Source organism: Camelus ferus, chromosome 33 (assembly GCF_009834535.1).
Source record: "Camelus ferus isolate YT-003-E chromosome 33, BCGSAC_Cfer_1.0, whole genome shotgun sequence".
Lineage (NCBI taxonomy): Eukaryota > Metazoa > Chordata > Mammalia > Artiodactyla > Camelidae > Camelus > Camelus ferus.
Window position 1 is genome coordinate 7,886,095 of NC_045728.1, and position 24,416 is coordinate 7,910,510.

The window sequence follows — 24,416 nt, forward strand, 5'->3', positions numbered from 1 at the left end:
CATAAACACTGTGAGGACAGAGCTGCAAGGCAAGCCGCTGCCAACAGGGGCACATGTCGTGACAAGACTGAATGGCAGGACAAAGCTTTATCTGCCAAGCAAAGAAAGACACATATGAAACGACCAGGATGCTACAGTGAGTACCTGAAAAAGGCTAGTAACACTAATAGCAAGTCTACCTTTTTTTAAGAAAGCCTGTTCCCCATCCACCCTTCCACCCAGAACCCAGACTGACTCCAGTCTCCATGCGGGGACATCAAAACGTCTGGAGAGAGGAAGGGCCACTCTGCCCCACCGCCACCTGCCCACCTTCATCGTGGGTGTCGGAAGAGTCACTGAGCTCGGTGGGAATGTCCTCGTTGTCATTGAAGTCCAGCGACGGGGAGGTCACGGGCGCGATGATCTCGATCTTCTCCCCAATGATGCTGTCGATGGCGAGCTCCTTCTCCAGGGACCCGTCGCCCTCCAGCACCTCCTCCTCCAGGGGCAGCCCGTCAAACTGGGGTGGGGACAGAGCTGTCAGCCTGATCCACCCTCCTAAGGGAAGGGAGATTGCTGGCCTGGGTGGGGAGCCTGCCCACTCTCCCCAGCTGTGCAGGAGCTGGCTGCACCACGCACTCACCCCGGCCACGGAAGACAAAGAACACAGCACGAGGCCCTGCCCTTCTCTTGCCACTGAACAGCACACCCAGCCCCATGCTTCGCCAGAGTCAGCCCCTTCCTGGCAGCTCCTCTCCTTGGGCCATGCCCCCACCGCCCTGTAACCACCCAGGCCTGACCCCAGCCAGGACCCTGTCTTCTGAGAGCTCAGAAGTTTTCATAAGCAGTTTTGGATTAATCCTCCCACCGGCCCTGGAAGGGAATAGGTACGACTCTTTACATTTTAAAGTTAAGCTCAGAGACAGAAAATGCAGACGAGGCAGCAAATGGATGACGTTTTCATGCTAAGGCCAAGTGGTCTGACCCCCAAGCCACTGCAACACAGGCTCCCTTTTCTGAGAACTCTTTCTTCTACCTGCCGGCTCACACGTGGACACTTCCTTCACCAAGCTTCTATCCCCTCCGTAACCAAGTCCCAGGACAGAGTCCTTCTCACATTTTTATCTCTTCTGCCAAGTCTAACACAGAGGGAAAATAAGCCAGAGCGGGGCCACTAGGAACTCAGTCACTAATCACTGAATGAATGAACAGACAGCAGCTCTATGGTCCTATATTCACCTATGACTCTGACTTTAGATCAAGGCAGTGAAAAAAAGGCCTGGAACCGTTCTTCACCAGTAGGGCTGATCAGCGCGGCCCACCAAGCGCCAGGCTCACACCACGGACTCAGAATGGCTCTCATCAGCTCAGAAGCCAAACAAAACCTTATACCCGAAGACCGAGAATCCAGCTCTGGATTCTACATTCACTAGAATGTAGAGAGCCCATCTGCTTCACGGTGCCTCCTTGATAAAGTGACTGCAGTGTGACCAATCTCCCCACGACCTGCTCTCCGGTACGGGGTCCTGCAGCATTCACTAGGCCAGGAATCGCGGCCACTGGACGGGGATGGAAGCAGAGGGCCCCCTGCCCATACCGAGACGGGCGCTTCGCTGCTCCCCGTGGACGTCAGTGTGCTGTTGGTGATGGATTTCTTGGGCAGCTGTGGGCTGGCGTCCGGCTTGGTCTCTATGCTGCTTTTGGATGAGCTGTCATTCACTTCATTCTCTTCTACGGGGATCTCCTCACAGTAGCTGAAAAGAGACACCATGAGCCCCAGTTAATCTCAGTGGCCAAGACTGCCAGCTATTCTAAGAATCTCACAAAACCACGGGCTTTCCCGTTTCTCTGCTTTGTACATGACCTTCCTCTAACTACCCCCAAGCTGCTCTCCTGAAACCTCCTTCCTATACCCCCTCCCCCAGGTAATTTCTGGCTCCAAACTCATCTTCTCCAGGCAGCCTTCTTAGATTTATCCCTGCCTAAATACGACAACTCTTTGTCTTATGCTTTTTTTCCCTTTGGCATCCCATCCCGTTCCAACTTGACCAGCTGAGTCAAGCATCTGGGCTCTGAGCATACGTCTAATTTCCCACACGGCGACTAGGACAGGGCTCTGGACACGAGTTGGTACTGCCCAGATCCTAGATCGTAACTAGCAAACTTCTCTGCATTGCACACCTGAGGAAAAACACCCCCTGAGATAAAGGCAGGTGCCCTTCCAGGGACACTTCAGTGATGCCACCACAGGCTCTCCCAAGGGAGAAACCACCATCACCATCGTCATCCGCATCTAATACTTTACATTTTGCCTCATCTGTATGCATCACAACTCTGAGTAAATCATCAAACGCATTTTAGAGCTAATCAAGTACAAACTCACAGAGAGTAAGAGATACCACCATGAAGTGTCGGAAATGGTCCCCGAGCCCAGGTCTACGCACCACACACTCGACGCTCTTTCTTTGCCCTCTGTCCCCCGTGCCTCATGCTACCATCAAGCCTCTACCTCCCAACCTCAGGCAAGCTGGTTCCAGCATGTGCACAGGGACACCCCTTCTGCAAACGTCCTTCCCTTGGCTTCCAGGATACAAAACTCTCCTAGCATCCTCCTGCCTCATTGGATGTTCTTTCCTGATTTCTTCTGCTGTTCCTCTCTCTTGTCGAGCACGCCCAGGTCCAGTCCTTGAACTTCTCCTTATGTTCCTTCAGTCACTTGGCCGTCTCAGCCAACCTCGTGGCTAGCCACTGATAACCCCCAAGGTTACATCTCTGGTCGTGAACGCCACCTTCACACACACAAACACCTGTGTGACACCTCCACGTGGCTAACAGTCCTTTCCAGCTCTGTGTGCTGAAAGTCAAGCTCCTGCTCTTCCCCCATGTCTGCTCTGCTTATAGTGTCATCCACCTCAGTTCAGAACAACTCTACCCTTCCAGCTGGTAAACCCTCAGAGCCACCTCTGGTTCCTTTCTGACCCATCAGCAAATCCTTCTAAGTATGTCTGGTTCTGTCTTCTAAATACATTCAGAAGCTACCCACCTACTGCCACGTCTACTGCTACCCCTGGCCCAAAGCACCCGCACCTCTCATCTAAATGACCAAAACCATTCAACAGCCTCTCAGCAGGTCTGCCCTCACTTGCCCTCAGTCTATCTTCATCCCAGGAGTCAGGGTGATGCTAAAGTGTTAAGTCAGATCTTACCAATTACCTGTCCAAAGCCTTCCCACAGCTCCTCATCGCACTCTGAGGAAAAGCCAATCACTGCGCTGGCCCAGAGGCCCTCAGAGTCCAGCCCCGACCTCCCTGACCGCCTCTCCTCCCCTCTGCCCTTTGCTCACTTGGCCCACTGCCCGCTTCCTCTCCGCTGCCTGGGAGGGTCTTCCCGCAGGCACCCTCCTGGCTCCCCCTTCTCTTCCCCAGGCTCTTACTTAGACGCCACTCCCCTGCCATCCAAGCCTCCCTGGCAAGGCTCCTCGGCCGCCGCCCTCTGCCCCGCTCACCCCATCGTGTTGAAGTCGTCGTCGGGGGGCACGTAGTCCTCGTCATCACTGGTCAGGCCCAGCTCGTTCCCGTAGCACTGGTGAACGAAGTGCCAGAGCTCCTTGGGGCACAGGGGCTGCCGGGGACAAGAGAGCGGCGCTGACCCTTCCTTCCTCAGGACCCCACTCTTCACGGAGGCACTGGTGGAGCTGGACTCCAAGAGGGCAGAAGCCGAACCCACCGCCCCTGGTTGAACCGAGAGGAGAGCACCGCGCCCACGGCAGCCTCTACCCCGCCCTCCCCTCCTCTCCGGATCTCAGCAAGACACGCGCCTTCCACCTAAGAACGTGCCTTTTTAGCAAAGCCAGGAACTTGGCCTGTTCCCTCAACTCAGGACTTACCCTGGGGATGGTAAGTCCCTGCCTCTTGCTTCCATGGCTGAGGCCCAGCACTAAGCAGCATAAACCTGCGACGCTGGGGCCAAGGCAACCACAGGGCTTCTGACCTGGACTCAGAACGAGTGCCACAGGTCTCCTGAGCCAGCCTCCCTCACGTGGCAGAAATCTCCTTGTACTAACAGTGGCCACGTAGGTCCTGATGGATCAGGTCCAAGAATGAGGTGTGACCTCAGAGGGGGCCCATTCCACAGCTGGGCAGTTCCTGTGTTTGGAAAGAAGCCTACACTCTCACAGTCCAAGGGGTCTCAAAGGTCATCGCATCCATCCCTCTCTCCACTATCTGAATCCTTCCTTCTTTATTCTTAATTACAATTATTTTGCTTATAGTTCTGTGTATTAGTTCCAGTTTCTCTCATTTCACCGGTGTCTACGTGCCCTCCTCAAAAGCACTGTCCTAAGAAAAGTTGGCTCTCGTGAGGGTCAGAGTTACAGGAAGGAGGCAACAGAAAGTCAAAGAACAAAGATCGGGATGGAGCTACAGACTTTCAGGTTAGAAAACACTCTAAATAATAAATCTGCTCAGTTTCCTTTAGATAGTAATACATTAGGGCTAGAGTCAAGACAGATACCCACATATGTTTAAACACATACAAGTCTTTCGTGTAATTATAATTAAGTATATTTTATCATTATATCATGTAATTTTTTTCCTAGGTGTGTTTCTCTGGGAGGCTGTTTCTCAACATCCCCGGCACCTGCGTGGGCATCCTCTAACACCTGCAGCCACATCTCCTTCACCTGCATCTCCTTCCAGTGTCCCCTTCAAACACTCGAGTAGTCACTTGGTGGCTGTATTAACTCTACTTTCCAATTTTCTGTACTTCTGGTGCTCTGACATCTGAGGCCTTGCTGACTAGGGAGGGCCTGCCCCTTGCAGGGTTGGCTAATTCCTAGAGAGAGAAATCACCCTGCCTGGGAGCCCACCTTTCCTCTGTGACCAGCCAACCCAGGCCCACACCCCCAGTCACCTCCCTTTTGTAGCTCTTGCACTCCAGGCCATACTCTCTGGCACTAACTACCCCAGGGACAGTTGCTCTGGAGACAATCTCCCTACCCCGAAGCCTGGTAAAATATTCAAACTAGCCAGTCCTAAACCTGCTCGGCCAGCTCACCCCCTCTCCCCGTTCCTCCCTATGAAAACCACAATGAAGGCTCCTAACCCTGCGCCCCCCTCACTCTCTTGGCCTCCTGACTGGCCTGGTGCTTCCTCGTGTGGCCCTGAGTGGCCTGCCGGCCTCTGCTTCTAGGGACCTGTGAGTATAAGGACTTCTTCCTTCGTGACAGTCATTTCCGTGACTGCGTGCCTACCACACCTGGTTAAAACAAGCCCCGGTTTGTTTTACCACGGTGGGACCACAGCGTCCGAAGTCAGCAAGGGCCTGGCCCCAGGCAGCAATGAGGCTGTTCACAAGAGAGGGCACGATGCTGTCGGCGCCCGGGTCACCAGCCTTGGACAGCCTGGCGCTCACCGCAGTCGGGGGAACTTCCAGAACCAGGGGGAAACATGGGTTTCTTTGGAGCTGGCCAGTGCCACAGTAAGGGTGGTCACTCCAGTGGGCCCACAGCCAAGGGAAAGAACATTCTAGGTGGGTGAGCATCCCGGGGCTGAGGGAAGGAGCCGGGCAGGACTCACCTTCTCAAGGAGAGCATTCTGCCACAGCCGGAACATCATCATGTACGTCCTATCCCGGGCCCCAAAGGAAGTGAAAAAGTGCTGGATTGAAAGAGAAGATGGCAAGAAGTGTCTGTTAAGATTACAATGTAATGAATGGAGGCAAAGTGCTCCTTCCTTTAAAAAAAAAAAGCCGAGGATTCTGCCTTCAAATACTCCTGACTCTCAGTTACCACGCTCACAGCACAGGCGCTCTGACGAAAGGGGTCAGCCCACCAGGCACCTCTCAGTCCCTGCTGTCTCCAAGCCCTTGCGTGTTCGCCCACACCTTCCTCAGCGCTGCCACTTCTGGTTCTTAGTTTCCACCTCCATAAAAAACTTCCTTCACCGACCTACAGGACCTAGGTGAGTGGTGAGCTGGGCACTGGCCCCCGGGAAGGAGAAGGCAAACACACTCACCCGCTCACCCTGTGACTCATTAATTCAACAGATTCTTCTATGTGTTTTGGACACAACAGCAAAGAAAACAGAAAGATACCCCAGCTCTGATGGGGGGTACACATTCGTGGGGACCTTTTATAATGTACGGGAAGGAAGCAACAGAAAACCAGACTTTACTGAACACATTCTAGGTGCTTCACAAATGCAGCTTCATTTAAACCATACGAAAGCCTCGGAAAAGAAACATAACGTTATACTCAATAAAGAGAAACAGGCTGGCGAGTTAGGCGACTTCTGGAGTTGCAAAGCCGCTTCGTACCAGAAACAGAATTCAAAGCAAGGACGATCTAACCCCATAGTCTCCTGGTTCTTGCCACTGAGGGGCCTGAGTCCAAGGGCACCGCAGACCTGCGTCCAGCAGGGGGCGTTTAGCCCACCCCCAGCCATCAGTCTTCAGCCGTTCCCCCGCATCGGCGACACAGACAATCCCTTTCCCATGAGACTCCGCGGCCCTCTCCATGAGCTCCGTTGCTCATGATGACACAATTCATATTTGTCAGGTGCTTCACGATTTAGTGTTTTCAAACATACGATGTCATTTCAAGACTATTAAATAGGCGTTGCTGGCTCCATTTTACATACAAGAAAACAAAGGCTCACAGAGGTTACAAAACGTACCTTCAGTCATGAGACCCTAATTCAGGGGTTCTGGCTCCAAGTCCAGTGTTCTGCCACTCCACTCTCATCCTGCTCAGACTCCAAGCACCCTGCCCACCCCAGAGCTGGCTCCCGCAATCAGCGTCACCTTACCACCTCTCCCCCGATCCTACAGGCCCCCACACAAATGCAGCTGCAGGGCAGAAAGCCAGGAGTAGGGGGTCTGGGGAGTAGCAAGTCAGAGATCACTTACCTTTTCTGAGTCAGTGCAAACTTGGATGGCATTGGGAATGAGGCGAGCTGTTTTTTCTTTAGTCATGGAGCAGATGTCTTTCAAACGAACGGTCAGCTGGCATCCGCGCAGAAACAGAATGGAACGAGCAAGAAGAGGCATTAATAGAGTCAGGCAGACAGTGTTCACACGGAACCAGTTCAAACAGGAAATCAGATCAATCTATGCACTCCCCAACCTGGAAGGGACCTTCTCAAAGACCTTCTGGTTTAGCCCCTATTTCAGAAGCCGTGGACCAAGGTAGTGACTGAGCCTCACCAAGAGCCCCAGGATATCCTGATTCTTGGCCCAGGGAGCTTTCTTTCTCATTTCTACCCCATCTCATAAACACGCAGAGGCCCCATCACGATTTGCCACTTACAGAAATGCAGAACACTGGTACTGAGTGGGACCTTAGGGTCATCTACTTTGCCTTTTCTCATTTATTTAATAAGATTAGGAAACAGAGGCAAAGAAAGAATAAAGGACTAGCCTTAAGTCACATAAACCCAGGAAGCACACAAGCCAGTTCTGAGCCCCAAGATCAGTGCCCTTTTCACCCTACTATTCTGCCTTCTGTGGTGACTCCTGCCAAACATTTACCTGCAGCTGCCAAAATCAAATGCTCTTAACACACTCTTGCACACCCAAGGAGGGAGGGGAAGGCATGGTAGCGGAGATCTACCCTTCAAGACTCAGGCACGTGCTTCTGTGAATTACACAGGGGCTCGGGTACAGCCTGCGGTCGACAAGAGTTTGAAAAATGTGGGGGCAGCTTCCTGAGCCTCAGCCAATGGGACAGCCCATGGGGGCAAGCCCCAGGCCCTTACCAGGGTTTCCCAGCGGAAAATGTTGCTGTAGAAGCAGATCCAGTTCTCAGAGAGGTAGAGTCGGCCCTGAAGAAGAATGTCTCTTTGGAGTGCACACGAGTAATCTGCAGTGGGACGGGGGACAGAGCTCAGGGACGGGGAGCATTTCAGCAAACCTCTACACATTAGGCATGCCATCCCTGCCCCAGCACTGGGGAGCCCTGCCCACCACTGACTAGGTGTGTGGGACACTTGAACTAGTGGCCAAGGGAGTCCTGGCTTCTCATGATCAGGAACAAGGAGGATGTGAAATGCGCTAAAGGCAGAGGAATGGATGAGCTAACAGGGGCATGAGAAAGTGAGAGGTGGAACAGGCCGAGAGAATTCAACTAACGCCCCCACCCCCAGCCAGCTCCCCAGCCCTATGGCTGCTGGGCCATCTGCGGTGACAGAAGCAGCAGTGACTCCTCCCAGGTGGGGCTCTCTGGGGGCTACCACCCAAGTGGGCTCAGCCCTGAGCCTGACCACTGCAGGCCAGTGCTCTGGGTGTCCTCTCCTCCTGTCCCCAGACAGACGCTCTTACTTGGGGAGCCTCTAGTCAGAAGCAGCCTGAGTGCTGCCCCCGGGATGCCCAGACCTCCTTCCTGCCCCGCACACCCAGGTCACACACTCACCAACGATGAGGCGCTCCGAGTCTGGAAGTTGCTTGAAGAGCTTTCTGAAGTCTTCATTTCTCTGCTTGTAAGTGGGGCTTAACACCTGCAATGACAACGGCCCAGGTTAGCAGGATGCTCCCCGGTTCTGTGGGGCTGGGGAGGAGGGAGCAGGAGCAGTACCTGCTTGTGTGTGTATAGGGCAAAGTCGAGGTCCTGTTATGTCGCAGACCCCAGAGGGCCAGGTTAGGCAAAGGGGGCTTCGTATGGAAAAGTGTGGTGGAGAGAATCTGATACCGCACTAGGCTTTGTATCTGGTGTCCATCAGTGAGAAAACGTTAAACATACTAAGCAGGGCCCACAGGACACCCCAAGTGGAGAAAGGAAGGAGGGACACTCCAGGGAGCTTCCTGGGATCTCCTAGGTCCACTAATGCTGTTCTGCCTTCTGCCAGCAGAAGCACCACCTTGACAGTGAAGCCGGAGCCCAAGGGGACTCCCCCAGCCCCCCAGCAGGACCCAGGATGTGACAGTGTCCAGTGCACCCCTCACGAGAAGCTGTCATCAGGGGTAACACAGTAACCACTTGGCTGTGTCTGGAATTCATGACTGGAAAAAAAATCATAGAGCACAAGACTAGTACTATGCTATGCCAATCACACCTCAATAAAACTGGAGGGGACATTGCACTTTTACAAAGACTGAGTTAAAAAACACCATAAAACAAATATAAAAACAATAAGGCCCTACCGTATAGCACAGAGAACTGTACTCACTAACTTGAAATGACCTACGATGAAAAAGAACAGAATGTATATACGTATACCTCAGTCACCAGGCTTACACACCAGAAACTAACACAACACTATCAATCAACTATACTTCAATTTAAAAAAATCCATAAATAAACAAACAAACAAAAAAACTAAAATAAACATTCAAGTAGAGAATTTAAAAGCACGTCTGGCAACGAGAGGTACACAAATCTTCATTCCCTCACCATCCCTGACAAGACTATCTAATCCAACCCTTACGTGACTGACGAGGAAACTAAGCCAGGAGGAGCATCCCTGCGCAGTGTCCCCTAGCTGGTCAGCGGTCATCTGCCGCCTGTCCTGTGCTCACCTCCCACCACCACCCGTGGGCCAGATGCCCCTGCGCCCACCTAGCCTGCAGGTGCCTCAGTGCAGACTCAGACCCAGAAAGTGCCCTAGCGAATCCTTCTTGGAAATCCTGTGAGCCAGTTGAACAGACAGGAAGTCCACTCTTTTCAAACTTATAATCGTAAAAAAAAAAAAAGTGTGCTACAGTTGAAAGGCACCCAAGAATGGTTCATGAAGACAAGCACTCCACCCAGGCGATTCGCTGACCCGCTTATGCGAGGGGCGCACACAGATACACAAACTGTACTAACGCTGGTGACAGATGGGTCTTGGCCATTTACATGTTCTCGCCCACTTTCCTGGGGATCTACCGGTATACGGCTGTGGCGACGAGGGAACGAGCTTTGAACGGTCCATTTTCGGCTCTCTGAAAAGCAAGGCTGCAGCCTGACCACACCGGCAGCAGGCACTGGTCCCCTGAGCTAAGTGACCACCTGTGCTAGAGGGAACAGAGTGTCTCGGGAAGTTGGAGCGGAGAAAACGGCATGATTTCAGTTTGGGAAGGTTTTCTAGAGAAGAGAGAGAGATGACAGTGCTTTCAACTACTTTGTCCGTAGTTAATTTGAAATTTAAACTCTTGTTTTGACTTATTTATTAAATGAGTTGTACTTGCAACAGTAGATGCCCAGCTATTTCCTCAAAGCCATGATGTGCTATAGAATCCCGAGCTTCAGAAATCATCCATCAGCGAAGCCGGAGCCCAAGGGGACTCCCTCAGCCCCTCAGCAGGACCCAGGATGTTCGAACCAAGTATCACGGCCACTGGGCGTGGACCCCTGGAAGCTAGGCCATCCCATGACTTCTACGGCTAATGGAAGACCTCAGAAGATAGCAGTCCTCCAGCTCATGTTCAGTTGCAAACTGATACTGAAACAGCCAATCTCAATGGCCCCCCGGCCTCGCAGAACAGAGTCCGCACACTGAAACCCCTTGCCTGAACACCTGATCATCAGCAAGTTCCCAATTACGTCTGACAGACCTTCTAGAGCTGCACTGAAGCCATTGGGAATGAGATATCACCACGCACCAAGCACTGTCAAAAACCCTTTACAACATCATTTCATTTGCCCACAGGGTCGTTTTTATTATTCCACTTTAGACAAGAGGAAGCTGAGGCACAGAGAGGTGAAGCAACTTGCCCAAGGTATGTGGTTACTCACTGGGAGAGTGGAATACAAACCAAGGCAGCATGGTCCACAGCTCCCAGCCTGAGCCGTCGCTCTGCACTGCCGCATGTCCTTCTGCCAAGAGGGAAATGGATGCCCAGCCAAGCACACCGTTGGGATGAGACAGTATTAACTTATCTGGGGGCCCCGCCACTAGCTTTCCATCCTGCAAGTGGTGGGGTATAGCTTCAGTTTCCCAAGTTCTGGAAATTGGGAGCACAACAATGTGAACGTACTGAACACTGCTGAAATATGTATTTAGAAATACCTAAGATGGTAGATTTTATGTTACGTGTATTATACCACAACAAATTTTTTAAACTGAGTCAGTCAAGTTGGTCTTTATATTTACAAAGCTCCCGTATCAGCCTGAGGACAGCCTAGCAGGTGGCCCCAAACCCCCTTCAGCTGTAACTGGACACTACCTGAAGCCTGAAGCCCTCCCTTGTCTAATGCTCTCTCCACAGCACTCCGTTACCCTCGCTTCATGTCCAGTGGGAACTCAGACATCGACAGAGATGGCAGGTGCAGGGAATCCGGCCAGAATCTCCAAACCAGAGGCAAACAGAGGGAGCCGCTTCTATCCCCTCCGTGAACAAAGCTGTGTGTGTATGCGTGTGTGGCAGGGAGCGGGCAGGCCTATTTCTAGCAGGCTGCCAATGCGGCCGGCAGGCCAGGCTCACAACCAGAGTCTAAAGTACAGAGATACGAGTTGGCCGCCACATATACCTCGACACAGACTGTGACCCTCTCCCTCGCGCCCTCATGCTCTTAAAGCGACCTCTTCCAGGGGGAAGCACGGCATACTTGTTTTCATTTTAAATGGCCAAAGAATTGTGGTTCAAAGACTGTCCAGCCTGGGGCCCTCGGGTAGCAGGGCCAAGTGGGGAACGACAAGGGTGCCGCTGAGCTGTCACCCGGGCGCAGAGAAACGGGGCTGCACACTCACGGCTGGGACTTCCTCAGATCCGTGCCAGCAGCAGAGCTCCGCGCCAGCAGGGACATCCATCAGCTTCCGCAGGTGCCACCACAAAGGCTGGCTGTCCAGCTCTAGCAGAAGGCTCCAGAGGACCCCAGACTCCATCAAGGACTCCATTGCTGCCTACGCTCCACTTCCTAGGGGAACCCAGCCCCTCGAACTCCGATTCCCTACTGTCCACACAGGATGAAAAGAGTCGGTCTTGCCCAGGCTAAACGCAGATGGGTGGCCCCTGGCTTCTCAGCACAGGGTCTACGTGGCCCTCACTGGCCTCCTTTCCTCGCCTAGAGCTGGTTCCCGGCAATCCCTCACCAGTGGGAGGACGTGCTCAGCATGGTTCTTGGGACAGGCTGGCCGGCCAGTCTCCCATGGCCAGGTTCTGCTTCGTCCCACTTGGCTCCCAATGTGGCTGGTCTTCGGGCTGAGGGTGACCCAGAGAGGGGTGACAAAGCCCGTCCTCGCGGTCAGTGTGGGCAGCCACTGCAGAGGCTGGCTGTGGCCAGGACTCAGACGAGAGGACAGGTGTACCAGGCTGGCTGAGGGCTCCACACCCTCAGGACCACCACGGCCAGGTCCAGAGGTCCGCCCTCCGGTTACTCACAGCCAGCACAGCAGCTCAGAGTTGGTCTGAAACTCCAGGGAGGGTGAACACCGAACTCCCCAGCTCCGTCTGGCCTGTCCCATAAGGCGGCCCGTTCAATGTGCAATCACTTCTCTGGGCGGGCACTGGTTGCTATGACTCATGGTCCTCACTCGGGCAGAGCGGCCACCGCTGGCTGTGGCACCAGGGCCTGCTCCCACCCCCACCCCTACACACACCCCTTTCCTCCCAGACCGGGCTCCTCTCAGCTGACCAGCAAACAACTTCTTTGTTAGAGTTGCCCGTGGCAGGAGGGAGGCGGGAGGCAGGGCGGGTGGGCGGGAAGGGCTGGGGCCTGACACATGCTTCAAGTTACAGGATCTGGGTGATGGTACTGGCCAACGTCCTCCAGTAACCCCCGGCCTAGCCTGGCCTCCCCAGCAGATGTTTCCTGCAATGGAAAGTAGCTGGCCAGGACTCTGAGTGGGGGAGCGGAGGGGAGGGAAGGAGGTGCCAGGGGCACGGCTGTTATGATGAAATCTGAAATTTGAGATTTAAAATAGCCAGGGACTTCTTGGAGACACACACTCTCCCCCTTACTGACCCATCCATCTACCAACTTCTCTGTAGCAGCAGCAGGAGACCTGGCAGTTTAATTCAGCCCATTTCAGATGTGCTGGTGGGGAGAAGATGAGGTCAACAGCTCCAAGGTCTGTCGGAGGTGCCTCCTTCCTTTCTAGTGACGCTGACCTGCCTCCAGCACTAGCAGGAGGAGGATAAAGGCCAAGAGGATTTCCAGCTGCTCAGACCTGGAGGACCAAGTTGTGATGCTAAAAGCAGAGAATTTGGCCCAGGTTAAAAGGTGACAGCTAAACTGCAGGGAAGCTGAGACGTCTGGGAGAGGAAAGTGAGCCAGGCCGATGGGGGGAAGAAGGGCTCCAAACAGAGAAGCTGGGGACAGAGGTCAGACGGCACTGGGGCTGGGAAGACTGGATTGAGAGACCTTTGAGAAGCACCTCCCTCGCCCTCTCCAGCTACGCCCACCTCGCCAGGAGGGTCTCCAAGCTGCACACGATGGAGAACAGTGCCTTTGTCCTGGGAATCTGTTATCTGATGCAGTAACACTCGAACCTTACTGTACTTAAAAATGGTGCAACAAACGTATTAAAAATGTCGATTCTTGGCTCCCAAATCCAAAGATTCTGATTCAGAGGAACCTGGGGTCTCCCAGGCAAACAGTGCTGGAAGAAGTAGAGGAGGAGCCTGAGTCCTCCTGCAAACTCCCGTCTCCCTCTCTCCATGTACACGCCCGGATGCAGCCACCGCCTCCGCCCACCGTCTCCTGCAGGGTAGCTACTCCAGAGGACCGTGCTCTCCAGCACCCGGCATCGTGTGTTTCAAATATAAGCTGCTCAAAAACTATTTACCAAATGAACGCACTCCTTGTGCACCTCTAAATCTGTCACTAGTCACACGCATCTTGTGTGCGCACACTCACAGAGATCCCCAATTCTATAGGCATGACTTCTAGGTCCCCCGTCCCTGCCAACGCTCTCCAAACCACGTATCTGAGCTCCCCTCTGCCCTGCCTGCACCAGCCCCATCACCAGCAGTGTGGTAGGAGGCTCAGTAATTCCATTTTCCAGGGTGACCCAAATGTCTCTTTCCTGGGCCACAACAGACCCCACGACCGAGGTGGTACCAGGACCCATGGAGACTGAATCATCACAAGAATTCCCCGGAAACATTTAAGTATCGATCCGGCCAGATGAAGGGATGACTGTTTGGGCTCCAACGGGGTGAGGCAGGGGCAGTACACACCCAGAAAGATAAGGCCTGGGAGACGAGTCCCAGTGTGCTTAGCCTCTGTCTACTGTGCCCCCGCCCCCTCCCAGCTGGGTAGGGCAGCAGGCAGCTTCCAGCCCGGGGAGAGGGAATTGGCCCCGGGCTAAACATTAACCGGATGGCAAACACTGGGAGCTGGGACCAAGTGGTACCCGCTCCCTGGGTTGAGTAGCAGGAGGGAGAGTGCAGAGCCCGGCAGAAAAACAGCTGGATTTCGGTGGAGTATTGATCTCAACCAGGAAGAAACCAATTAAGACCCTCAAGGGAAACCCTGGACTTTCAACCAGATCTGGGTAGGGAGGAGCCAGATGTGGGATGAGGGGCAATGCAGACCGGGGAGGTGACCCAGGAAAGGGAGGACCGAGGGGGGTCGGCGAAGGTGTTAACAGAGACAGAGAGGAGAGGGGTTGCGAGTGGTCTCACCTGGAGAAGGGGCCACTCCGGAGAAAGTTCAGGATGGTTGTTGGGGAGACAGAGGGGAGACAGACAAAGGTAGAGGAAACAGTCAGTCCCCAGAAAAAAAGGCCTGTGCTGCCAAGGTCACCGGGGTGCCTCTCAGCACTCACCCCACTTTCTTCCCTGCCCCATCAACAGAATTTCACTCCTACAAAGCTTCGTCCTCCTGCTCAATCCTATGCCTGTCCGAGCTGCCTGGTGATCCCACAGGACCTGCGCCACCCCTCCTCTCCATCGGACAGCCAGCATTCCCAACCTGGACCGGAAGGCGACTTTGGCCCTGAAGTCTCACGGCAACCGCCAGGGTCTGGCTCCCATCCTCTGACTTCAGAAGTTCTCCTTCCCTGGGTGGCCATGGAGACAACTGATGCCCAGAAAAGAGGTGAGGCAAGTGGGGAAGCACCTTTGCCCACCTGGAGCATCGGGGAGACTCCTGCGCCTGCTGGCTTCACCCGAGATGCAAGACCCCTCCCCAGCCCAATGCGCCTAGTGAGCCCATCTTCGGCGGGGGGAGGGGGCGGCGGCGGACTGCACCCCTCCCACCCCCAGCGCTCCCTTCTCTGCTTACCCAAGCTGGGGGCCTTGGCTGACAAAACTGGGGTGGTTGAAGGGGTGCTCACGGGGAGGCAATGGGATCAGGCCTGGGAAGGACTCAGGGCAGCGCAGACGGCCCGGCCTTCAAACCCCACTCTTGACCTGAATATTCCTGGCTGGAGACCAGAGGCTCTCCCCTCAGCCTTTCCACAGGTCCTTGGGGTCCAGTCACCCCCATCCGTGGGACCCACTCTTTATAGAGGCTAGGGTGGGTTGTCACCATGGTATCAGTTCCTCCCTGGATAACGAGGTAAAAGTAAAAGGCAGAAGAGAGGAGGAGGCTGGCGAGGGGCAGGAGGTGCTGGGTGGCTTCTCGTACCAGACCCAGGCTACTCCAGCAGGCCTGAGGGCTTCCTGCAACAGCCAGTGAGTCTGCGCTCACCACCCCACCCCCGAATCTGGCCAGAGGGCAGCGACGACAAAGCCCTCGCTTATCTGAAGGGCTTCCAGTGCAAAGACGGAGCCTCAGGCAGCAGAGCAGATGGACAGCTACCACTCGTGTCGGGGGAGAGATCAGAAAGAGGGCTGTCGGCAGAGCTGAGGAGGAGAGACAGGGCATCCTTCCTGATGGTCAGAGTCCAGCCAACTCAGGGCAACACAAAGGAAAGGTAGGAGGACAGAGCAGACCAGGGGAAAACAGAAAACCGGGTCAAAGCAACAAGGGCAGGGTCGGGGCCACCAGAAAAACCATGAACGGACTACTGGGGGGCAGTGCTGGGGAGTGGGGAGCTGAACTGAAGTTTCCTGACGGGGCCTCTGCACACGAGCACTGACCCACGCACAGTGCGCTTGGGTGGGGACACCGCACGGTGTGTGCAGACCTGGGGGGCTCTGGGGAGCCCCCCAGGTCATGGGGGATCGGGCTAGGCATTGGGCCCAGGAGCACAGCCACACTCAGGTCGCCCACAGCTCCATACGCTGCACATCAGAGGGGGCAGACATGGGGGTGACGCCTGTCATGTGGAACAGGGAGCATCTTGCTTCCTCCACAGACACCCAGGAGTGGACCAGTCCAGAGCCAGGGCACGGGGCTCAGGAAGAGAGCAGGGTTTTACTTGGAAGGGGGTTCCCAGTGTTGCCTAAAGCTAGCCTATCTACAGCTCTACCCACTACGGTGGCCGATGACCCTCTGGATGTGAAAACACTTGAAGAAAAACTGGAAAGATGCGCTGGACACAGCTCCTGACGTCTATGGCTCAGGCCGGTGGGAGGTCTTGTGCCACCTCTCAGCGTCGCACCAACTGCCCAGTTTCTGCCTCTTCCTCCCAATGTCCACCTGCCATTTCTACCCCCTCCCCCACACCGTTCTGTCCTGCCCACACCCAGCCCCAAGCTAGGACGTCCACATCCACAGGAAGTTTGGCAGGACCAGGAAGAAGGCAGCACCCAGGGGGCGGAGGGCAGACCCCAGGGGCCAGTGTGCCTGGCAGCCCCGAATGGAGGAGGAAGACATCTGTAGAAGGGCCCCCTCTCTGGTCTCGCTGAGTCTCCAGAAGAACCTCCAGTGTGGGAGCAGGAGGCCGGGAGGGAATCACTCAACACTGCTCAGCTGAGCCCCTGGTGCACTTGGCCTCTGTGAGCTCATGATCTGTGTTGGGTGGAGAGTCAGTGCTTCTGTAATTTATCTGGGGTGACAGGTAGCGGGTGAAGGAAGACAGTCCAGTATTAATTGAGGGTAAGAGGCAGGAAAGGCCTGGGCAATGGGTGTGGTCAGGAGGACGATTTTTCAAAGAGATTAACGAAGCCAGTGAGGGCGGACTGCTCCAGCACGTCTCCAGCCACAGGTGGAATCAGTCAGGAAGCAGGGCTCCGGCCAGGCCTGCTGCCATCTCTCCCTCATCTGTCATCAGAACCCCTGACCTCCGGGCCCCACGCGGCAGCTGGCCCCCCTCTTCCAGCCGAGCAGCAGTATCTATTTCTAGCCTGTTGTTCTGCTGAGAGCTCAGACACCGGTCCTCGTGTGTGGGACTGAGGGAGAAATCAGAGGTGAAAGGGTGGGAGAGATGGGAGAGAGAATCAGAGAGAAAGGGAAAGCCAGCCAGGAGAACGGAGAAGTCAGAAAGGAGAGGCAAACAGAGGTGGAGAAAGGAAAACAGGGGAGTCCGAGAGGGAAGGGTAGGGAAGGATTCGAGAAAAGGAAAAGTGAGATGGAGCAGAAAAGGCTGCTGGAAAGAGGAAAGAAAAGAGAACAGGTGTGGGGGAGAGGGCAGAGACCAGCCGCAAGGGTGAGGACTCGCTCGTCCAAATCTGCTCTTTTAATGTCACCTGGGTCTGCAGCCACGTGTTTCCTGTTCCCCTCGGAGGCACTAATTCGACAATACCCCTCGGAAGGGTGGAAGGTTTCGCGAGAGAAAGGACGCCGGACGCCCCACTCGCTCCCAGGAAAGCAGCCCTCCACCCCTCCTCTCCCCACTGCCCCCCCTGCACACTTAGAAGGAGCGCCTCTCTCCTCACAGACGTCAGCTTTTGGCCCCGGGGAGGCTTTGAGGCCAGTGAAGACCATGGCAGGTCCAAGGGGGAGGGCTGGGGGCTGAAGTCTGGCTTCCCCTCCATGCGGGCCCCCTTAGCCCTCAACTCTGCCCCTATAAGCAAAGCCCACAACCTCTGCCTTGTTCGTGCCGAGTGGGGCCAAGGCTGGGATCCGTCAATCTACTGGGCCCACCCAGGGATAGGTGGCCCCATGAGCATCAGGTCGGAAGCCACAGGGCTGACTGGCGCGTGCTTGACTTTGGGGGATCGCTGAGCCATGTGGGAAGACAGGCCCCCCCAGTGATTCTGACCCAAGTTCCTACACTAAACCCAGCCTCACCCCACCCCCTCCCCTTCGCTGGAGTGTCCTCAACGTCTTCTCCCACGCTTTCTCCCACACTTTCCCCAAGCCGATGACACCTGCTGCAGCGGGGCCGGTGTTCGAGGAGCAGGGGGAGGCACCCGCGTGCCCATCAGGGACAAGCACAGGGAGCAGCAGGCTTGGGGGTGAGAGACAGTGACCTGAGACCAGGCCCCAGCTGCAAACCAGCGGCCTGTCCACTGCGCAGCCCCAGAGGGTGGAGCACGACAGACTTCGGCCAGCTGCTTTCAGGGGACAAGTTCAACATCGTGCAACCCCGGCTCTGTGACCAACAGGATGTGGCCTTCGCAGGGACTGCTTTACTCCACACTTGGCTTCTGGGTGTGAGCGCCTGGCCGGGGCTCCCCAGGGACGACCCCAGGCTGCATTGTCACAGCCCCCGTAGAAGTGGACGTCTTCCAGGAGAAGCGTGCTCCTGGGGCTACTGAGGCGACTCTGAGGCTGAAGTCAGATTCCATCACCTGAGACAGCCTTTCTACTAATGGGAAAGCTTTCTGCTTTTCCCCAGAACTGTCTTGGTTAAGGGAAGGAGACCTTGGCCCTGAGGTCAAGCCCTGGCACTGTCCCTGTCCCAGAGCTCTGTCAGCCTGGGGACACCTCCCAGGACCCATCTCCTCTGGGGGCTGGAGAAGCCTTGTCCAGGAGTCCAGGAGAAGGTGGGCCATCCTTACTTGGTCTCCAGGAATCGAACCCTCCCTCCCTCCCTCCCCAGCAGTCCTGTCCATCGTGTCTGGTCTCTGAGAGGTCTGGTCAGGGGACAAAGCCCACCTTTCTAGACCCCTCAGTTGCCTCAAGCCCACAGGGAAGCCAAGCTGCCCCCACCCCCACGCCTCCACTCCCCTGACCACGCCCATCCCACACCTGCTTCTCACAGACCCAACGAGAAGAAAAAAGGGATACTTACATTATACCAACTCTGGCTTTTCTGAAAGAACAAAATAAAAGAGAAGCAATGTTAGTCAGGGAAGAGACGGTGGGAATGGCCAGGGCACTCCTGGCTCCGGCGGGGAGTTACACAGACAGCAGGGGGCGGGCAGGGAGGAGGAATCCCAAGGCAGCTGAATGCTTCCCACGTTGCTGCTCGGGGGCGGGGGTCCTCCTTTCTCAAGACAGCTCCCGAAAGGAGGCCCAGGGAGCGGTCCATGCTGGAAGCCCCACCGCAGTGGGGGTGGCAGGCAGCGGCAGCACCAGCTAGAGCTCAGCTGGAAGGGAGTCGGACCCCATCGCAAGGTTCTGATGGGGGTGAGGGATGCGCTGAGGCATCCAAGACCCAGTCCCCCATGGGCCCTGATCAGAAGCAAAGTACCGACGGAGACCAACGCAGCCTTCCACCCCAAGTCAGCCTGTCTGGAAGGCAGGATGGGACCCTTGGTGTCAGGAGAAAGGGGAATGCCTGGAAACTTCCCTCCAACTGTTCTCAGCCAGCAACTGAGTAAATCCCTCCTTCTGTCCAACTGGCTGATGGGCTACGAGAAAACGGCTGGGGCGCGGTGGGGGCTCTGTGTTGGGAGGAAGGGGGAAGGACATAATTGCTAAACGTCTTTCCCGACTTCACGGTGCTGTGATTCAATAGCAACAAACCCAGCGTCCACCCCAACTGCAGATTTCAGGTACTCTCCATTCCCATCTCTGGGCAAAGGTCACTCATCTTCACAGCAACGGAAAAGTTTGTAGGGGAAGAGGAGGGATGGCTACGATTGTGCCTGGTCTGCAGCCAATCTCTACGGCCAGGAGTCTTCTATGCACATCCTACTTGGAAGACAGACAGAGAGATAGGCAGACAGAAACAGATACACACACACGCATTCACGCACACACGCATGCACGCCTGCCTAGGCCCCATCCCTTGAGGTGCTGGTCCAATAGGTTGAGATTGTGTAGACTGAGGCTAGGGTATTTTCAGTCTAAAAAAGCTTGTCAAGGGTGTAATTCAGGTAGAGAATCACTGGGTAGAGGCAAGCTTTGCCTGCAAGTCCACATCTCAACTACAGGCATGCCGCCTTTCATTGCCCTTCACGGTACTGCATTTTTTGCAAATTGAAAGTTTGTGGTCGTCCTGCGTCACGCAAGTCTATTGATGCCATTTTCCCATCTGCATTGGTTTCAGTTGATTTTAAGTTTTATTTTTTAATTGTAGTTTAATTAAATGTACATTGCTTTTTTAGACATAGTGCTATTGTATACTCAATAGACTACAGCAGAGTGTAAACATAATTTTTATATGCGCTGGGAAGTCAAAAAAACTCCCGTGACTCACTTTATTGTGATATTTGCTTTATCGTGGTGGTCTGGAGCCCAGCCGCAGGGTCTCCGAGGTATGTCTGTATAGGCAAAGCGTGGATCCTGGGCACAATTAGTAACCTTTATCCCATCTACCTGGTCTTAAGGGGCCCAGATCCATAAAGGAAGAAGGCAGGATGTCTGCTGTGTGTGTGTCTGGTGGGCAGAGGGTGAGTGTGTGTGCAGGGACAAAAGCCTGGTCACGTGATCTCCCTCCTTGCTGGCTCTCCCAACCCCCCAGAACTCTCTTGAGACCTTCACCTTCACTCTGAAGAGGAAACAGGTCAGCAGAGGACGGGATGGCCCTGGTGGCTGTTTCCTCCTCACACCCTACCTCAGGGGCCGCAATATGGCTGGGGGTCAGGGGCAGATGGTAAGGCAGGCTTCTCAATCCCCCTGCAAGATGCTCTCCTTGATCATTTCCCAACAAAGGCTGTCACCACAGCCCTGTCCAGAAGTCACGTATTCCCCCTATAGCCTCATGTCTTCCTCCAATCCAGAGGTCTTAGCAGGTAAAGGGGCTAAATCCAAATATTCAAAATTAACTATTTCATCATTAAGGGAGCCATGGCCACATGGAAATCCAGGACCTGAAAATTCAGCCTCCAGTCATTTTGGAGGAGAGTGGACGGGGCAAGGAGGCTGCATGTGACTTTATCTATATCCTGGGACATCTTACCTTCCTGGGTCCTGATTCTGAGATCACATGGCATGAGGGTGTACAGCTATCCTTGAAAATATATCTCTCACTAGTGGGAAGGTACACACTACAGCTGCTAGCCTCAGCCTATGCCTGAGTTTGCCGGCATTTCATCAAACTCAAACCAGGTCATCAGACACCCCCCTCTCCAGGCCTTCCGAGGAGGAAAGGGGCAGCAGGAACTTGGGCCTGGTGGGGGGACCCAAGGTCCTTTACTGTTACTCCTGCTCAGACGCTCCCTCCTGCCCAGGTAAACAGAAGGAGGAGAGGGACTCTTCTCATGAACTGCCACACAGACGCAGGGCCCTTCTGAATCAGTCTGGAAACACCCTCCTGTGCAGAGAGGACCAAAAGTAAGGAAGAAACAGAACGAGGGAGTGGGGTGAGGGTTTTTTGATGGGTTATAAGTGGATGTGGCCAAAGAGGACGAGGGAGTCAGGAAAACTGCCCGAAGACAGAGCTGCGGGGACAGGGCTTAGCAGAGCAGGTTTCTAGGTGCCTACGAGAGGTCTGAGGAGCAAACGCCCAGGGGATTCCAAGGCCCTGGAAGCAGTCAAGTTCCTTACACATCTGTCTCTCCAGTGCAGAGGCCGGGGAGTCTGGAAGATGGGGGATAGGGGCAGAGGAGGGGACGGAGGCTCACTACAGCTAGGAGTTAGGGGGAAAAAAACAATTTCTTACTTTGATCAGCTTAAGTCTGTCATACTGGAAAGAAAACCACAAAAATTAGGATTGAAAAACGGAAAAAGTCAAAGAAAAGGCATGGCAGAGCCACAGAGCCGGGCGGCAATGCACATCCAGCGCTGGGAGGCACAAGGCACGGGGCGAAGACCTGCCTGGGCTGCGGGGCACCGCACCGCGCCCAGATCAGGAGCTGGCGGAGCAGCAAACGGCCGGGGCTCCCTCTGGCGGCCGCCAGCCGGCACCACAGAGCGGAAGCCGGGCGCGGGCACAACCAAGGGGGCCGGGAAGCAGAAATAGGCCTTGCGGTCTAGCCCAGGGCTCTGGCAGAGCTGCCCTCGCACGGGTCAGCCTCGGCAGTGTAGTTACAGAGTCAGAGGAGTGGGACTTACTGGTACCCACTCCAACCCCAGGAGAAGGGACGACAGACACCATGAGGCCTGGCTCCAGAGAAAAGTGGGAACACTCTCCAGCTTGTCTGAAAAATATACGTCACCTCCTCTACGAGGTGCACTGGAGACAGGGAGCGAGGTGGCCTGGCTGTGATCACAGTGACAATAGCTCTGACTACCACATCCCTTGCTGTGGGTATGTCTGGTCAACCTGAGAAAATCTTCCAGTGGAGGAGGAGGTGACCCCACCACAGAAGCGCCGCCTCCTCGCCTCTCCCCTCACCCCTGCAGCTCCCCTCCCTCTCTGCTCCAGGCCCTGACCGACGGAGAACCTAACTCCTATACTGGTTCGCATGTGTCCTTTCTGGTCTGTGTCCCGCACCCACAAATCCCAACCAACCACTTCCCACTGGGCTATGGGGCGCCCTCCCACCACGAGGCAGTCCTTTTTAACTGCTGTGGTGGTGGTGACGATGGTCACCACCGGGGAGGGGATGGGGCCGGGAGGCGGCTCTCCAAAGCTGGGGAACTCAGTTTGCAGCGGATAGGGACAGGCCCTGCCTCACCAGGCTCTTCACAGGGAAAGAAAACCTGGTCCGTCAGCCACCTCCTGCTTTCGCTCCTTAGGAAAGGGGCAGAGATTCACTCCCGTTCACGCTCAGCTCTCGGTCCCTTCCTAACCCCACACATTGCCCCCAACAATCCCTCTCGGAGTTCCGGCCTGGCTCCCTGCACCTGCTCCCTGAAATGTGCACTCCCTGACTCAGACATGCGCTCTCCCGCCTCTGAATTCACGGAGCACCCTGTGGTCCTCAGGGTCGGGGTTGGTTTGTGGATAAGCTGTCTCTTATCTCCCTTCCCAGACTACAGGCTGCCTGGGGGCAGGAACCTGGTTCATACGCACTTCTTAAAGAAGATCTACCACTTAAGAGTTTTTAAAAAAATCCTCACTATTGGATTCTCCCCTCAACCCATCACTTGAGCAAAAGAGGTACTCGGTAAGTAGTGACTAAGGACCACAGATAAGTACTGCTCTGCTTGCTGGAGCCTTGCTGGGCACAGGGGAAGAGGTAAGGAAGATCACAGCTTGACCTTGGGATGGTAGTGTGCAGACGCTGAGGGAAGAGGCAGAGAAATGGAGTAACTGGACCCCCCTGTCCAGAAACAGCTGCCCCCACCCCAGCCAGATGCTTGGGGAGGCACTCAGGAGGGGCCGACAGAGGTCATCTTAAAATCTCATCCCCAGACGGCCTGCTCCTGCCAACCCCCTTGAACCCGCAGGGGGCTCCTGGGGGCTTCCTCAGTCAGGCAGCATCCTCCCCTGCCCACAGCCAGCAACAGTCACTGAAAGTCCTCAGAGCTAAGATGAGCTTTCGGCCTGAAGGTCACAGACTGGAGGATTAGGATTAGCCCTGTAACCCTTGCTCGTCCCCCAGGAACGGGAGCAGCTGCTCCCCGTCCTCCTCCCCAGAACACTGAGAGGCTTGAGACTGCTGTTAAGCCAGCCTCAGCCTTCCTGCACTAACCCCTTCCCGAGGGCACTATTTCCTGAGACCTGCCGTCCCCAAATACCTGCTATTCACCGCCCCCACTCCCTCCAAATTCTCCGCAGGCCTCTGAAATCCTGGCGTCATGGGCAGACTCTGGAAGCGGCTCCCTGGCCTGGTTGCATCTCTGCGGGCCTGGCAGGGGCTACTATAAATGCCCACCAACTTCCATCGGCTGGCACCACCCCCCCCGGAGCCAAGTTCCCCTCTGACCATGATCCAGGAGCCTCAGAACACCTTGAGCCCCAGGCTGGACAGGGGGTGGAAGTGGAAGGGGCAGTCAGGCTGAGCGACTCGCAGGGCAGGCAGATAGGAGGAGTGGCAGGGTAGGGCTCCCGGGCCACTGTGCTGCACCAGGGAACTCGGGAGGGAGCCAACCCTCCAGGGAACCAGGAGTCACTCAGCAGAGCAGGTGTACGGAGGTATCAGGACCTGCAGCCTGGCCAGATTTGGGGGCTCCCCTCCCCCAAAGGAAGGAAACTAAGCCTTGGCAGGACTCTGCTTCTAGACGGCACCATGTAAGGAGGGAGGAGATTCTAGGTAGAGGCAGTGTTTGGGGAGCAGGCAGACACGGGGGTGGGGGTGGGGTGGGTCTGTTCTTCGACCCCGGGTGCAGTGGAAATGGGCCCTGCGTGACTTCAGCCAGCCTGCCAGGGGCAGTGGGGCCGGCCCTTCTGGGAAAGGGACCAAGCAGGACACACGGGCCAAAAGGGGCGGGGGCAGAGGGAGGGGTGCCGAGCACTACAAACAATTCAACACCCAAGGGGAGACCGAAGACAGAGACAAAAGATGGCTTACTTTTGAGAGGCGCTTGTGAG

The 24,416-nt window shown here is 55.3% G+C and overlaps 1 protein-coding gene and 2 long non-coding RNA genes across 13 annotated transcripts in view; 2 read left to right on the top strand and 1 right to left on the bottom strand.

Annotated features, from left to right (window-relative positions):
- The window catches only part of GRAMD1B (GRAM domain containing 1B), a 154,664-nt gene that overhangs the window by 18,698 nt on the left and 111,550 nt on the right, over positions 1-24,416 (bottom strand). For all 8 annotated transcript variants that reach the window (XM_032472692.1, XM_032472691.1, XM_032472696.1 and 5 more), the window contains 8 exons: positions 18,903-18,923; positions 8,387-8,471; positions 7,734-7,837; positions 6,886-6,981; positions 5,556-5,636; positions 3,485-3,600; positions 1,577-1,733; positions 310-499 (listed from right to left, as the gene is read on the bottom strand). In XM_032472692.1, the coding sequence (XP_032328583.1) occupies positions 310-499; positions 1,577-1,733; positions 3,485-3,600; positions 5,556-5,636; positions 6,886-6,981; positions 7,734-7,837; positions 8,387-8,471; positions 18,903-18,923 (850 nt within the window). The remainder of the gene's footprint in view (positions 1-309; positions 500-1,576; positions 1,734-3,484; positions 3,601-5,555; positions 5,637-6,885; positions 6,982-7,733; positions 7,838-8,386; positions 8,472-18,902; positions 18,924-24,416) is intronic.
- Positions 10,191-23,136, top strand: LOC116661200. The gene is made up of 3 exons (XR_004317016.1): positions 10,191-10,277; positions 11,869-11,871; positions 23,127-23,136. It is a non-coding gene; the product is annotated as an uncharacterized LOC116661200 (long non-coding RNA).
- LOC106729065 lies at positions 12,918-19,452 on the top strand. Of its 4 annotated transcripts, none has more exons than XR_004317013.1 (3): positions 12,918-14,390; positions 14,692-15,755; positions 16,248-19,452. It is a non-coding gene; the product is annotated as an uncharacterized LOC106729065 (long non-coding RNA). The 4 variants fall into 4 exon arrangements; XR_004317014.1 differs by having other exon boundaries at positions 17,425-19,452; XR_004317015.1 differs by having other exon boundaries at positions 14,196-14,390; positions 14,692-14,935.